At 39.9% G+C, this 15,879-nt stretch overlaps 1 protein-coding gene across 2 annotated transcripts in view; it reads left to right on the forward strand.

Moving 5' to 3' along the window:
* The window catches only part of LOC136858446 (unconventional myosin-IXa), an 842,620-nt gene that overhangs the window by 294,354 nt on the left and 532,387 nt on the right, over nucleotides 1-15,879 (forward strand). For both annotated transcript variants that reach the window (XM_067137995.2, XM_067137996.2), the window contains exon 11: nucleotides 7,135-7,201. In XM_067137995.2, the coding sequence (XP_066994096.2) occupies nucleotides 7,135-7,201 (67 nt within the window). The remainder of the gene's footprint in view (nucleotides 1-7,134; nucleotides 7,202-15,879) is intronic.

The following is a 15,879-nucleotide window of genomic DNA, read 5'->3' on the forward strand; positions in this document are numbered from 1 at the left end:
AATTTGGGCATAGGGTACGCATCATAGACAATGTTCTCATTCAACTTACGAAAATCAACAATGAACCTCGCGGAGCCATCAGGCTTATCAACCACAAAGGCGGAAGATGATGGAATAATAGTATTATCATTCAACATTTTCTGTATTAGCTGATTTAAAACCTTCATCCGAGGAGGACTAAGGAAATATGGAGAGGAGCGAACAGGGGTGGAATCATTAAGATCAATATGGGCAAAAAAATCCTTGACAGTACCGAGCTTAGGGGTGATGACGTCCGAAAATTCAGTGAGCAAAGCTTGAACTTGATCGGGATGAATAGAATTAATTATAGGAAGGGGAGAATAGAAACGAGAAGGGTAGTCAATAGTATGGATTAAGGGAACAGATTTTTCAGAAAAGGGAAAAGTAACTTTAGAATGCGCGGAATCAAGAAGAAGACCAGTATAAGCAAAAAAGTCATACCCCAAAATGATAGGGAGAGATAAAGATTCAGCGATAAGGAAGGTAAACGGCCAGGGAAAATGCTGCATTTTAATATGCAAAGAAACCGTACCAATAATATTCAAAGGCTGATTAGAGACAGAAAGACAACGTGTAGAGGTAGGAAGATAATGTAAATGGGGATCAAGTTCGGTTAACAATTTATAGAATTGATAGCTGATAAGAGAAACAGCGGCACCTGAATTGAGAAGGGCGACAGAAGGAGAGTTATTGACAGTAACTAAGACATGACAAGTGGGAGGTAAAAATGAAGCCAAATTTGAAGTGGATTGGGAAGATGCCGTTAATAAAGGAGGCAGATTTTGCCCATCTAAGCGTCTACTGCCTAGCAACGCGGGTGGAATGCGTTTCCCGAAAATGAAGTAGTACACTGACGCGCAAGGTGGCCGGGCAGTTTGCACCGATAACAAGTCATAGGAGGGCGGACAGCGGGAAGGGAAGGTGCGGGTAAAGCAGAATATGAAGAAGTAGAAGGAATAGTCGGAGGAGGAACAGATGAATAGAACGAATGATCTCCTAAAGAATTTATAGTGTGCTGATGGGCTAAATTATAAAGTTGCAGAAGGGAAACAGGAGGAGCTAGAACGTTAAAGAGCATGCGAAATGAGGGAGCCGCGTAAAACTTTATAATGGAAATTAATTCCTGGGTATTATGTGATATATTCAAAACATCGGTATAAGTTATGATAGAGTCAAGATAATCATGAGCAGGTTCATTAGGTAACTGCTGTCGTCTGATAAATTCATTACTCAATTTATAACGTACTTCCAGGGGTAGAAAATAATTATGAACAGCGTGCCTCAATTCGTACCAGTTGGAGAAGTTGGATATATTATCAAGCCAAAATGTGGAGAAAAAACCCATGGTTTTCGTGGAGAGAAGACCAATCAGTTGAGGAAAGGAAGCTACTTTAATATTTAAAAATTTACGGGCGGAAAATAACCAAATTGTAAGACTACGAGGATCTGTTGCTGATAACTGGGGAACTTGAAGTAAAGATTGTTTAATAATCTGAATATTGAGAGAACTATCCACCGAAGTGGTAGGAAGAACAGCGGAGGGAGGGTATGGAGGAGGGGGAGGGGCCATAGGGTATCGGAAGGGAGGAGGTTTACTCTCATCAGATGTTACATCAGGCGTATGATCAGTAGAAGACGGTTAGACTGAGGAAGAAGAAGAAAACGAAATTAAATTGGGAACAGAAGGATTTGGAAGTGACAAATTTTGAGGAATTGGTGAAGATAGTAGAGAAAAGTCATCCCCTAAAGGGAAATTATCTGAAAAACAAGCCATGATATACAGAATAATAAAAGAAAAAGACTAAAGTAAAGGGTAATCTGCTACCATATGTTACGCTCTTTGTACTTGATAGTGTCTTTGCTTACTATCAACTTGCTAGAAATAGCATTGTAATTGAGATTTGCTTTTAGGAGAGTGCCCTTGATCGGGATACTAGACAACAAGATATCAAAGTACCCAGAACTGACAGTACACAAGCGCGCAGAGTGCCGAGAAGCGTGCAACATGAGAATATAACAGTTCAATACATCGTGTCAACATTACCGTAAACAGTGCAATTCAGAGCTCCATACATGTGCATAAAGAAGTTAAAGGGCCGCTCCCCAAAAGAATTGCCGTGGTAGGTACACGTGAAAACAGAAGTAATAGGGGAAAGGAACTCATGAAAGAGAATTTTGGAAAACAAGTTTGAAAATAACAAATATATTATACCAATCTCAAAGGGGTAACAAATTATCTACACATCAGAACAAATAGTATGAACCAGCATATGGCGTTATAAAAGCATTAAGTTTGTTTTTAAGACACGTAGGTGATACAAAATTTGATTACATCGTCGTCATCGAATTCCTAAGCACCAATCACTACAATCTTTGGACATATGTTCCGACACTTCAATTAGGGGAAAAAGAAAAGGGGGGGGGGGGGGGAACCCATAGATTCTGAAATCAGTTTCTTTGCATTATATTACACAATACGCTAGAAGGGAGGTACATCAAATAAAGTTTCAGGCTCATGCCAGTAGAATACAAAGTTGGTAGTGTCATACACTTGCTAGATAAGCTCACAAATTGATACAATGTTTACAATAGGACGTCCAAAAAATGTAACCTCATGCCAAACAATTCTAGAGATTCAGAATAGAAATAAACCAATCTCCAATCCAGGGAGTGATCCTTTTGGTAGGTTAGAAAAAAATAGGAATGCGCAGAAGCGATAATAAAATTGAAGCTAACCGATGAACATACAAATTAAATTAGCAGATCACATCTTTTGAGCAAGCACCATTTTTACGCAAAGTTAACAGATAGATGGGATAAGAAAAGAAAACAAGGAAATAAGAAACGGAGGAATGGGATAGGATAAGGATCAAGCCGCCAAGTCCCCAGCACTAACAGACGCGATGCAAAAGTTCATCTCAGAAGGTAGGAATGTTTATGGACTAGAAATTTAGATCAGCTGTCCAGTACACCATTTACACCACATTTTAGGAATATAAATGTCCAAAAGGCAGAACATTTGCGCTGCACGAATACTCAGATGTGTCCTGAAGGGACCAAAGTTCAATTTTCGTTACTACGGCGAAGCCCAAGTATAGCAAGGTTGGGCACGTTAAATGATAGAAAGAAACAGTGTCTGCTCACCCTTGACAGAAGTCCAGCACGAAGTTTACAAGTAAAATGGACACGGTCCAGCCGTGTACAGAGTTCCAGCTCGAAGTTTACAAGTAAAATGGACACGGTCCAGCCGTGTACAGAGTTCCAGCTCCCTGTCTTTAACAAGGTTATACCACAACTGACCTGCCGAATGAACGACACAAGGCCATATATATATATATATATATGCCAGCGGGGTAGATCGAGAACATACTATAGGCGTGACGTCAGAGTGGATTTGCCATGCAGGCGAGCAGTGACAGCAGTAGTACAAGCAGCCGGGAAGCCGACAGTTCGTAACAGCAGACGGAGAAAAGAGCACCAATTTGAAGGGGAGAATTTTTTTTTACGTAAGGTAACCACAAACAGCTCGCAACAACCACTCTGCGTCGAAACCGGTACTAGAAACAATAAATAACATGTTGTAAACATCTTATACGACACACGTAGTATTGAATAGATTGAACCTTTCCTCAATTCTGATTGTAAAGTTTTAATTTCTTGCCCCTTTTCCAGTATCTTATTCTAATATAGTTTTTCTTTCTCATACTTCAGGTTCTGCATTGGATCGAGAACTTTCTGGTTTTATAACAACTTTTTTATACCCTTGTCTGTAACAAGATCCACTTGCTTAATTACAACACAACTCAGCACTTCACCTTATGAAGACTGATATTACAAGTCACTACTAAGTTTACATATTTTAATCCTATTGTCAACGTTCTACGGAGGAACAACAGTTGACATCAGTTTTATAGATAACAACATTCAAAACTCGTCCCGTGGACAACAGCGCCACACTTAAGACTTTAAGTCTACGATGTGATCAAGACTTAATTTAAATATTTGTAATAGTTTTTCACCTGTTTTACAATTAACCAACAAGTCCTCAACTTGTGTAAATATTTTAAGAATGACTTTCTCCTTAAGCATAGTCACACTTTGTATGTTACCTAACCATTGTCATTTTACTATTAACGGCCTATAGATTGTATTTTAACATGTGTATATCTTAGTTTACTTGCCCAATTTTGGCTGATGATGACGTCCAAGACGTTGAAACCAGTACCAAATAAATAATGTTGTGATTTTAAATTAGCAGCATACTTTGTATTGAAAAAGGTGGATCAATTGCACTCTCTTATTGTTTGTTAATACTCTAGAGAGTCAGGTGAAGTTCACGTGATAGTTGTGTCATCCGCATAGTTTCAGCTGGTGACGTATCTCGCTCTCAGCTCCGTGCAATACCATTACCTCGTGCACTCTACACATACGTTTTAGCTGACCCGTTGCAAACTATGTTCCAAGCCATAGGCATTTCGTGGTACAATATGTATCGTCACTGGGCAAAGAAAAACCTCATTACTCCTTTTGAGTAAAGTTTACAGAAGAAGCGTAAAGCTGAGCGGTCATCAATGGCCGGAGAGCTATTCCTGGCATTTTCATTGCTTAATGATAGCCCAATTATTCGACAATTGGAGTCTTCTGTTCCCTTCTCAGGCAATGCGGCAAGCCTTCAAGACAGATGGAGAAACATGGTTTCCTCATGAATGGAAAGACAAGGTTTTCATTGCACAGTAATGATATACAGGGTGGTTATAATTAAACTTTCGCCACTTGAGCATGTGTAGACAGAAAACTGTGGAGCGTATGGGTACCCAACTTTATAAAAACGATGTTCAGACTAAGCGCTGTCAGATTTACGTTATTTAGTATTATTAGTGACATGACTTGCCATTAGGCGCTGGTACTGGTACGGTGATATAGGTTTGAAACACAATCATTGGTGTGTATTAATGTTGCAAACAGTGAACATGGATCTAGACAAGGTGAGCAGGGCTTTACTTGTAAAGCTGTTTTATAAAAACGACAGCAATAGTGCTGCTGCTGTTTGTGAGTATCAACGCTTTAAGGGAATGAGGAGGGGTCCTCTTTCCGCATGGGGGTTGAAGAACATGGTTCGGAAGTTCGAATTAACTGGCAATTTGGGAATTGCTCCTGAGAGTGGCTGCAGGCTAATTGCACCACAAATTGTTGAAGAAGTTACTGTTGCCATGACTGTGATTGCTGAATGCAATGTATAATCTTCAAGCAGTGCACAAGCTGTGTTACGATAGCTGAACATTCCATGAACCATGCTCGAAAAGTGCTGTGAACAATTGTGAAATGGTATCTGAACAAACTTCACCCTACTTACCAACTGTTGCCACGTGATGCAGACATTTGAGTAGACCTTACTCGTACGTTTCTTGCAAGGATTCAAGTTGATGACATGTGGCCATGGAACATTTTGTGGAGTTATGAAGCATATTTTACACTCACTGAGGCAGTGAACACTCATAATTTTTGCATTTGGGGATTTTGACAGCCAACGAACATTCATGAAGTTCCCCTGTGCAGTGAACGTGTCACTGTGTGGTGTAGCTTCACTGCACAGTTCATAATTGGTCCATTTTTCTTCGAGGAACTCGGACCTAAAGGACCAAGGGCATGCAGCGTGAACTGAACACATTACTATGATCTGCTTTGCCAACATGTGATCCCAGCTCTGCGGGAGAGAGGTGCTTTGGAGTCAACATTTTTGATGTACGATGGAGCTCCACCTCACATTGCTCGTGAGGTCATTCGGTTACTCCGTAACACGTTTGGAGAGGACCAAATCATTGGCCAATCATTCCAACCTGTGTGGCCATCAAGATAATCAGATTTGAACCCATGTGATTTCTGGTTGTTGAGTTTACCTGAAGGACAGAGTTCATCAAGAGAACACTAACACATGTTGGAGGTTGAAGATGAGCATAGTGAGGGAGGTAGCCAACACCCCACCTGAGATGTTTCGGGCAGCAGTAGAGCAATCTATACTGCGGTTCCAGCTGTCGTGGATGCAGATGGTCGTCACCTTGAGTAACGTTTGTAACCTGGAACGTATAAATGGTATGCAGTTTCGAGTAACAGATGTTACTCTCTCATGTGGAAATAATTATTAATAATTTCATATGGCTAAAGGCAGACTCTCCGATGAGGGTGGGCGACATCTGCCATGTGTAGGGAACTGCATGTTATTGTGGTGGAGGATAGTGTTATGTGTGGTGTGTGAATTGCAGGGATGTTGGGGACAGCACAAACACCCAGAACCTGAGCCATTGGAATTAACAATTGAAGGTTAAAATACCCGGCCCAGGCGGGAATCGAACCCGGGACCTTCTGAACCGAAGGGCAGTACGCTGACCATTCAGCCAACGAGTCGGACTCTCATGTGAAAATTGAAATGTGTTTCTTTCAATTGTTTATTCGTTACATCTCTTCCACATATTCTTACAGATGTTACCACAAAGTTTAATTGTCCTGCGATCACTTGTTTTTCGTGGGGCCCTTCTCAAGGAGCAAATGTTCAATTATAACCATCCTGTTTATACGAGTACAATTAGTAATGCACCAATTACTGTTGTACTATGTACAATGCTACTGAAAAAAATTGGAGTGGATTTCAAAGCAAATTTAAAAAGAACAATGCAGCATAAAGAGGCATTTTTACATACCTAGTGAATGGGAGGTACAAATTGACACATATTTTAGAATGAATAGTTTGGAAAAGGGGTACTGTGCAGTGGTAAATAAAAACACTATATCAAAACAAGATTTTATTGAAAATGAGCAGACACAACTCATTTCTGAACTGTTCACTGAAAACAGAAGCTACGATAAATTTGCATACTCCTTGAGACGACTTCACCTACCGCTAGTGGTACCCGTACCACACTTTGGATACCACTGCTACATAATGAGGCTAGGTGTTAATAAACTAATTCTTTTAAATAATAACTTACTAGTTCGGTGTTTCATTTAGTTCTATGTAGACTCTTCATTATGCAGTTAGCTTAGGTAACTCCTATTTTCTTATGCAAGTTTTTTTGCTTGTACATTGTTATTTTGCTCTGTTTTTTTTTTTTGTTGCAGATGGAAACAAGTCTGGAACGCTACAGAATCGATACCGAAACCACACTCCCAATGAGAGCCTTATTAGGTAGGTAGTGTTAATAGCGAGATTGGATGTTATGAACTGCATATTTTGAATGTTATGCTGGGTTTTGGATGTTTGTTTGCATCTTCCTTTGAGTGTTAATATTACTGATCAAGGGTTTGGTTTTGGAGTGCTCAGTGTGTTGATTTAACCATCATTAACAAATTTAGATATGGAATAAAGAACCAGGGCTAGTTGTATTTTTTTTTTAAATGTACAGTATGTATATTATATTCTTTAAAACAGAAGTGGGTTATATAGCATGTGCTGCTATGGTATGTACTAGATCCAGACCAGCATATGTTGTTTCGGATACTTCATTTAAAATAGATATATTATAGTTTTATCTTATTTCATTTTATTAGCTTCCAGAAAATGATCATGGCTGCCTCAGGGACAAAGCATAACAAAGACTCAAAATATGGTTATACAGTTGCTGGTAAAAGATTGGGAAATAATAGAAGAGATTAAGGACAACATATTGTTATGTAGCATATAAATGTTTTCGTAATATCGCTACAGATCCCTTAACTGCTGGGATTGCAATATTGCAATATCTATGCCTAGAATTTTGCAGGTCTTTACAGAAAGGCTCGGTACCATTTCACGTGCACCCACCATCAATCCAATCACCTCTGTACATTCAAGTTTGTAGCTGTTTTTATAGTAGAGCACTGTAGGTTCATAGATAGCCTTCTTCTCATTGTCAACCTCTTGTGGCTGATCTGAACTCAGTTCAAACCTCACAGTTGGATCTAGTATATAATCAGTTTTCTAGTAGCCACACTAAAGGTACTGTACAAGGGGAAAGGAAATCATGAGGATCTGCATGCTTACAGGAGCACTGCATTAGAAAGCATTCCATTTAAAAAATATTGACATCTCCTTGCAAAAGGACTAAAAGAACTTCTGGACCATGTAGTACCGGAAGAGCAATTTGGGTTTGGAAGGGGCAGATCTACTCTACAGGCTGTTGCTTACAAAATGACATACTAGAAACAACAGGGAGAGAGAAAGGGAAACTACCTGTTGCTTTCATCAACTTCTCACTGGCCTTTGGTCAACAGAGCGTTACTGATAAGAAAACTGGAGACTCTTATTAGAAATTATAATGCCCTATTTGTTCTGATACGAAATATACGTGCAGAGAACTACGTACAAATTGATCACAATTTGACAAGGTCTTTTCCCATAAAACAAACAACAGGACTGCTTCAGGGGGATCTGTTGAGCCCAATCCTGTTCAACATAGTGACCACAGACGCAATCAGGAGAGTAAGAGCGGAGAATGTAAAAATTTATGTGTATGTGGATGATATGGCAGTTGCGTTTTTGTCAAGTGAAGATCTACAATCAGCTTTTGATAGAATAGTGCACTGGACAGGTAGAAACAAGTTACAGCTGAGTAACCTTCTGATATAATCATCATCGGCAATCACTCGCGAGCGTGTGCAGTAGTCTTCCTACTGATGTCTTCTGATGGCTGATCAGTCCAGTCTGTGAATTACATACTCTACCTCAGTGGTGAAACACTTATGTTGAAGAGCCTGCTAGTATTTAGCCATTTCTCCTCAGAACCTCCCTATGTTTTCCCCAAGTGTGCTGTTCCATTGCAAAATGATGTGTCTGTTCTTAAAAATCCCCTACTCCTTGACGGACAGTGTTCCTCCTGGCCGAATGTTCCAGAGCACGCTCTTCCCAGTTGTCAGTATAAATGTTACATTTCTTCAGGGTGGCTTGAATGCAGTCTTTATACCTCTTTCTCTGGCCTCCAATACAGCAGTGACCCTTACTTCATAGAGAGTAAAGTACTTGTGTTGGGATGCATTGATTGGGCATTCAAACCATGTGTTCAACCAGCGTAGCTGATGTTGGGCTAGGATCGCCTCTGTGCTCATACTTTCAGCTTCGTCCAGAATGCTAATATTGGTGCGTTTGCCCTGCCAATAATTTTCAAGATACTTCTGAGACATCCTTGATAGAACTTTTCAAGTATTTTTCGCGCCTGTATGTTGTCAACATCTCGCATGCAAATGAGAGGGTCAGTACTACAACATATTTGTACATTGGTAGCCTGCTAGAGCAACTTATGTCATGACATGTTGACAAAGCTGTCCCAGCACATTTAAGCTGGTGATGAACTTCTACATCAACATTGGCTTTTGCTGAGAGATGGCTTCCAAGACATGGGAAGCGTTCAATGTTCTGAAATGGCTGCATGTTGATTGTTATATTAGATGCTTGGATCAAAATTCCAGAAGCTGACTGGTGCAAAATTTTGGTCTTTTGATTATTCAGTTTTAGTCCCTATTTGTGAAATGCTTCAGTGAAAGAATCCAAATGGCTTGGAGTTCTTCCTCTGATTGTGAATATACAGCATTCTCATCTGGGTACTGAAGCTCCTTCGTGGATGTTACTGATGTCCTGGTCGTAGCTTTGAACCTGTTTATGTTGAATAGTTTGCCATCCATGTGGTATGTAATTTGTATTCCTGGTGGAATCTGACCTTCAGCTAGTTGCAGAATTGTTGATATGTATATGGAAAAGAGAGTCATTGCTATCGAGCACTCTTATTTCACGCTTATTTTGACCTCAAAAGTTTCTCCTGTGCTTTCACTTGTGATCACCACTGCTGCCATGTTATCATGGAGTAGTCGTAAGATTGGTACAAACTTTTCTGGACAACAGTGGAAAGCAGCGATTTTTCCAGAAAGTACCACTTCTCCTGCAGTTCTGCTGTGAAGATATCTGATGTACCTTTGTTTGGTCTAAATCCACACCGAGTTTCTGGTAGAATTCCTTCTGCTAATGGTGAGGCACGGTGAGATAGAATCCGGGCTATGATCTTTTCAGCAGTTGGTAAAAGCAAGATGCCATGATAGTTCCCACAGTCTGCTCTTGTTACCATTTTGAAGATGTCAACAAACAGTGAGGTTTGAAAATCTGTTTGGATCTCATCGGTGTATGTATGACCACATACTCATCAATATGTGATGATGTTCATTTTGATTCTGTATGGTCAGTATTGCTACATAATAAACAAGTATAATTGTTTTATTATATAACTTACTCTTGAAGATGATTTAAAAGTGAAAATTTAAAAAATGAGTGCTTTTCTATGTTTTTCTTGTATATAGTTTTTGGTTATGTTTTAACGGTAGGAACTTCAAGAATGATTTTTTTTTTTCTATTAGCTTTACGTTGCACCGACACAGATATGTCTTATGGCGACGACGGGACAGGAAAGGGTTAGGACTGGGAAGGATTAAAGTGCAGCCCCAGCATTTGCCTGGTGTGAAAATGGGAAACCACGGAAAACCATCTTCAGTGCTGCCGACATTGGGGTTCGAACCTACTATCTCCCGAATACTGGATACTGGCCGCACTTAAGCGACTGCAGCTATCGAGCTCGGTATTATTTTAATTTTTTTAAAATGATAGCTCTTTTTAGTATTACGGTTTAATATTATAGCTAGAGCCTTGCACGGATACGGATATCTGTGGATTTATCCGCAAAGTTATTGTCTTGGCGGATACAAACTGTATGGCAGTGAGAATAATTTTGTTGATAATTTCTAAATAATGACATTTATTGATTATCACTCAGGTATACTCTTATTTTTGCTTGTGATTAGGTGAATCTTGACAGCGGTATGGGAAATGGTGATATATAAAAAGCCCTGAGACCACAAAGCCGAAAATCTGACCTGAGCCTACCTGACTCCTGCCTGCAATTAAGGGAAGGAAGGAACAAATGTCAATACGTCGGTAGTTATCGCACGTGAAAGTCCCTCATGAACCTGTGACTGTAGGGGTTCTGGTGCCAGGTGTCAGGCTTATTGTATTATGTTAACAGATCTATCCGTTTAAATATCTTGGGTGCAATATACTGTAGTTAAATATTTACAATATCCTTGGATAGCAATTTGTAGATGCGGATGATGAAAGTGCGGGTGTAGAGCGGATGGGGATTTTATTTTGTATATCTGCGCAGGGCTCTAATTATAGCCTATAATTTTTATTTGTGATTTTATTGTAAGGCTGAAGAAAGCCCATCTGAGCCGAAACATGTACCTGTTAATGTCTTAGTTCTTAAAGTTCCTTTAAGACATGCTATGTATTGACTAAGATGGAATCTTTTAATTGTATATTTTCTTGTAAGATTGTATTCTTCGGTGGTGAAAGAAAGATCTACTTCTTTGACAATCGTAACTCGTAGACAGGTCTGCCTGTGATGACCAGAGATGCTTTCTGGGTCAATTCGAAGGTATTTTCAGGGAACTACCTCATCATCACTGGCAAACTCAACAGGCACATTCGGTATGTGTAGACTTCAAACTCACTGTAGACATGAATACATAAAGATGTTCAGTAAGTGCTCAATTACGCAAAAGCCTGCAGTCTGATTATAATCTATAGCTCTTTCAAAAATGCACTGTTCATTTAAAATTGTATAGTACAGCAGCATAAAATCAGCAAAAATTGACATCATCCTGGACAGGTGTTAAGATTTCGAAGGCATGTTATGTACAAAAGTTGTATCACATGAAACTGTCGCCATGCAGCACTATCCATTCATCAAGAAATTACACGTCAGTCTATTAATGAAACCTAGCATACTGCAAGAGCGAGGGCTGAGTGGCTCAGATGGTTGAGGTGCTGGACTCTTGCCCCAACTTGGCAGGTTCGATCGTTGTTCAGTCTGGTGGTATTTGAAGGTGTTCAAATACATCAGCCTCATGTTGGTAGACTTACTCGCACATAAATCAACTCCTGCTGGACTAAATTCTGGCACCTCTGCATATCCAAAAGCTGTAAAAGTAGTTAGTGGGATGTACAAACCAATAACATCGTGAGAAATTGCAGCATAGTTGATGCAATCTATGGTACACAGGTCCTTGTTCTGCTTCTTCTTCTATATGCCTTGCCTAGACTCCCGGACATTGGCGATCAGTATGGACAGTGTTCATCGATCTTCAGCAACATGGTAGAGTTGTGCGACGGATCGTATTTCAGTTCAGTCTTGAATGTTCTTGAGACATGGCGTTCTTTTTCTGCCTACTCCTTGCTGTACTTCGATTTTCCCCTTTAAAATGAGGTGTATTACTGCGTATCTTTCACTACGTAACACATGCCCGAAGTACACAATTTTCCTGAACTTGATGTTAATCAGTAGTTCTCTTTTAGAGTTTGCTCTCTGTAATATTTGTTTGTTAGAGATGTGCTCTATCCAGGAGACTCTTAGCATTCATCTATGAAACCACATTTCTAGAGCTTACAGCCTTTTTATGGTGGTGGTCTTTAAGGTCCAAGCTTCAACTCCATAAAGCAAAATTGACCAAACATAACATTTAACCATGCACTGTCTCAGTTTTTAAGTTTAAGGCGTCATCACACTGTAAAGCCTTCATTTTTGTTGAATGCTGATCTTGCCATTTCTGTATGGGTCTTAATTTTGAGATCTGGGTTTAAATCCAACAACCAAGGTATCTAAATTTGTCAACTTTTTGGATTTGTTGACCTTTCAGTTTTAGAATAGATTCAACTCTTCCTCAACTGAAAACCATTAGTTTAGTTTTCTTAGTGTTGATTGTGAGACCCATTTTTTCTTCAACTGTATTAAGCTCGTCTAAGTACAGTTGTAGGCTTTCAATACTACTGGCAAGAAGTACTGTCTTATCTGCATATCTGAGTTTGCATATTAGTTCTCTGTTGACTTTGATTCCCACTTCTGTATCTGTTACTGCCTTAAATACAGCTCCCGAGTAGATGTTGAATAATAACGGGATCAAAACACAAGCCTTGTCGAGCTCATCGCCTAATTTCAATATAGTCTGATGTATCACCATCAATCTTCACCACAGCTTTTTGATTCCAGTAGAGGTTTTTGATGATTCTTATATCTTTACTGTAGATTCCAGTTTGTTGGAGTATTCTCATGAGCTCATCGTGTTTTACTCTATCAAATGCTTTTTCGTAATCTATAAAGCAGCCAAATACATCTTTCTGTTGGTCTCAGCAGTCGTGGAGAAGAGTTATTAATCCAAATAGAGCCTCACAAGTTCCATAACCATTTTTAAATCAAAACTGGGTATCTTCTATGTGGTCTTCACATTTCTTTCTTATTTGGGCATGTATAATTCTCAGGAAGGATTTGAACAAATGGCTCATTAAGCTTATAAGACGATATCCATTGCATTTTTTAGAAGTTTGTTTTGGCAGGGGAATGAAAGTAGATAATAGCCAATCCTTAGGTATTTCTCCAGAGGTATATGTGTTATTAAAGAGGTCAACTATCTTATTAATTTGTTCATCATTGATAAGTTTGATAACTTCAGATGAAATCTCATTAGGGCCCAAAGTTTTTCCATCTTTTAATTGATTTGTGGCATGGTTACTTCTGATTTCAAAATTATTGGCCCATCTGCATATTTATGATTGACATATACTTGTGGTCGGTTATCAAGAAAGAGGTCGGTAATACCGGCATATTTTTCCCATGTTTTGAATCTGCCAATATGATTTATAATAGGTTTACCAAAGTTATCTTCTAAAAAATGGGGAGTCTTCCACCTGAAGGTCCCAGTTACTTCTTTGGTGACTTCATGCATATTGAAGGTGTTACGTTCAGAAAGGTGTACAGAAAGAACAAGCTGCTTCCATCTTGCTTTTAAGGACCTCCAGACAGCCGTTAATCACTTACCCCATTACTGACTTGGCTAACACTTGGGCAATGCTGTATCCTGGTGTACCTCATCAGTTGAGTGCACTTTATTTATTCAGTGTGAAGAAGGTTGTATAAGGTGCTGCAAGAGCATTTGTTGATGATAGCATTAATATCAGTGTCGAGCGGGCCTTGGTCCTGTGATCATTTCTGTTCATCCTTGTGAAGGGTGTTTCTGTGGGAGATGTGCTCCAATTGGTACTCTGGATCCTTATCTCTGATGCCCATGTCATGTTTGCTGCTGAAAACAGGCTTCATCTCCAGTGTTCAACCTGAGAATGGAATGATCGACTGGCACAATATGAGCGGGGACTCAACAAAAAGAATACTGAATATATTATGTAAGGTCTGTAAGAAATTGGGGCATTTCCTAGGCAGTGGCAAGGATCTTGTTATGAGCGATAAATGTCTTAGGTTTGTAATTGCTGATGATGGCCAACTTATAAAAAATGTGAGCAAGAGATTTAACATCAGCAACAACAACATTAATAATTGTATGGCCTTGGCAACCTTTTGCAGGCATTAAGAATTTGATGCCATTTAGGCTGCTTGTGCATCAATTTCGATGTTCTGTTTTTCTCACCCTAATGGCAGAGTGAACCAAATATCTTTTGGGTGATGTGTGATAGAGTTTTAGTTAATTTTGTCGGGTGAACACCAAATGTGACATAGGAGGTTTTTAATATGCCAACATCATATGGTATGTATTTTCTCCGCCCTTCAAAATTCCTACTACCTCTGCTGGGTTTAAACCCATCATCTTGGGATCCAAAGGTGAGCACTCTACCATTAATCCAAGAGCTAAAGTGTTAATGCAACTGGGAGGAAGTGATGAATGACAACATACATTATCTGTCTTCTTCTGACTTTGGACCGGTTCAACCATCTGCAGGTAAAATAGATAGCAGCTATGCAGGAGGTAAATTATGTAGGTGTAAATCAGCTGGTTCTTCGGCTTGAGTGCTACTACTTCCACGTAAGCACTAGGTAGCTACCCAGAGCTAGTATACGGGCTTCGCTGGACTGATTTTCAGCAGCTTCTTGCTTTCGACTGAGGGGTTATCTATCAGCATATGTATGAAGCTCATTTTGATTGTCATATTTTCCTGTGCTTGCATCTGCTAATTATCACCAACAAGCCTAACAAGGGAAGTCTACAGTTATGGACAACGATTTATGTCCTGTGGTTAATACAGTAGAACTTGGGCGTAATGATAGTGAGATGTGTCATTTCAGTCCATCTAGCAACAATAATATAAGAACTCAGCAAGTTTGAGTTCTCTAGCCTCTCTCACTCCAACTCCAAGCACATAATCTACAAGAGGAGCCCTTGTTAAACTGAGCAACCCAGTGGAGGGTTGGGTATCCAACCCCATTGGGAAACTGGGTCAGCAAGCAGATCAGTGTGGGAGGATCACCACTCCATCATTCATTAAGGTGTGGTGACTACTATGACATATATGGCATGCTGTACTGCTTGTAGCATAGGAGCGCAATCAGAGATAGTCGACAACTAGAAAGACGCTCCTGGAGGATACCATCTTCATCTCCAAATGTCGGATAAGGTACAACTCCAAGTACATCAGATTATGTCCATGAGGTCTAACAACCTCAGCAGTTTTTGAATCTCCAGTCATCGTAAACTCTATGCCACTGGGTCAGCGTCCTGAATTTGTCAAGGGCTGTGTTACTGTTGATGTGCACCACCATTCCCGCATAAAAATATTTCACGCACAAGTATCGTTTGGAAAGCAACACCATCTGCCCAATATCAAAGTCCTGCGGTGATCGGCAAGTTGTGACGGGAGCAGGATAGTGTAATTGGGGAGCTCCTAGTGATGATTCGGCACGTAGGCGGCGAGTGTGTGATAGCCATTTTGCTCGAAGACAGACTGTAGAGCAACACGTGTGGTACTCCCATGACTGAGCAGTCCTATTTAGGATCCCCTCTGCTCAC

This window comes from Anabrus simplex, chromosome 1 (assembly GCF_040414725.1).
Source record: "Anabrus simplex isolate iqAnaSimp1 chromosome 1, ASM4041472v1, whole genome shotgun sequence".
NCBI lineage: Eukaryota > Metazoa > Arthropoda > Insecta > Orthoptera > Tettigoniidae > Anabrus > Anabrus simplex.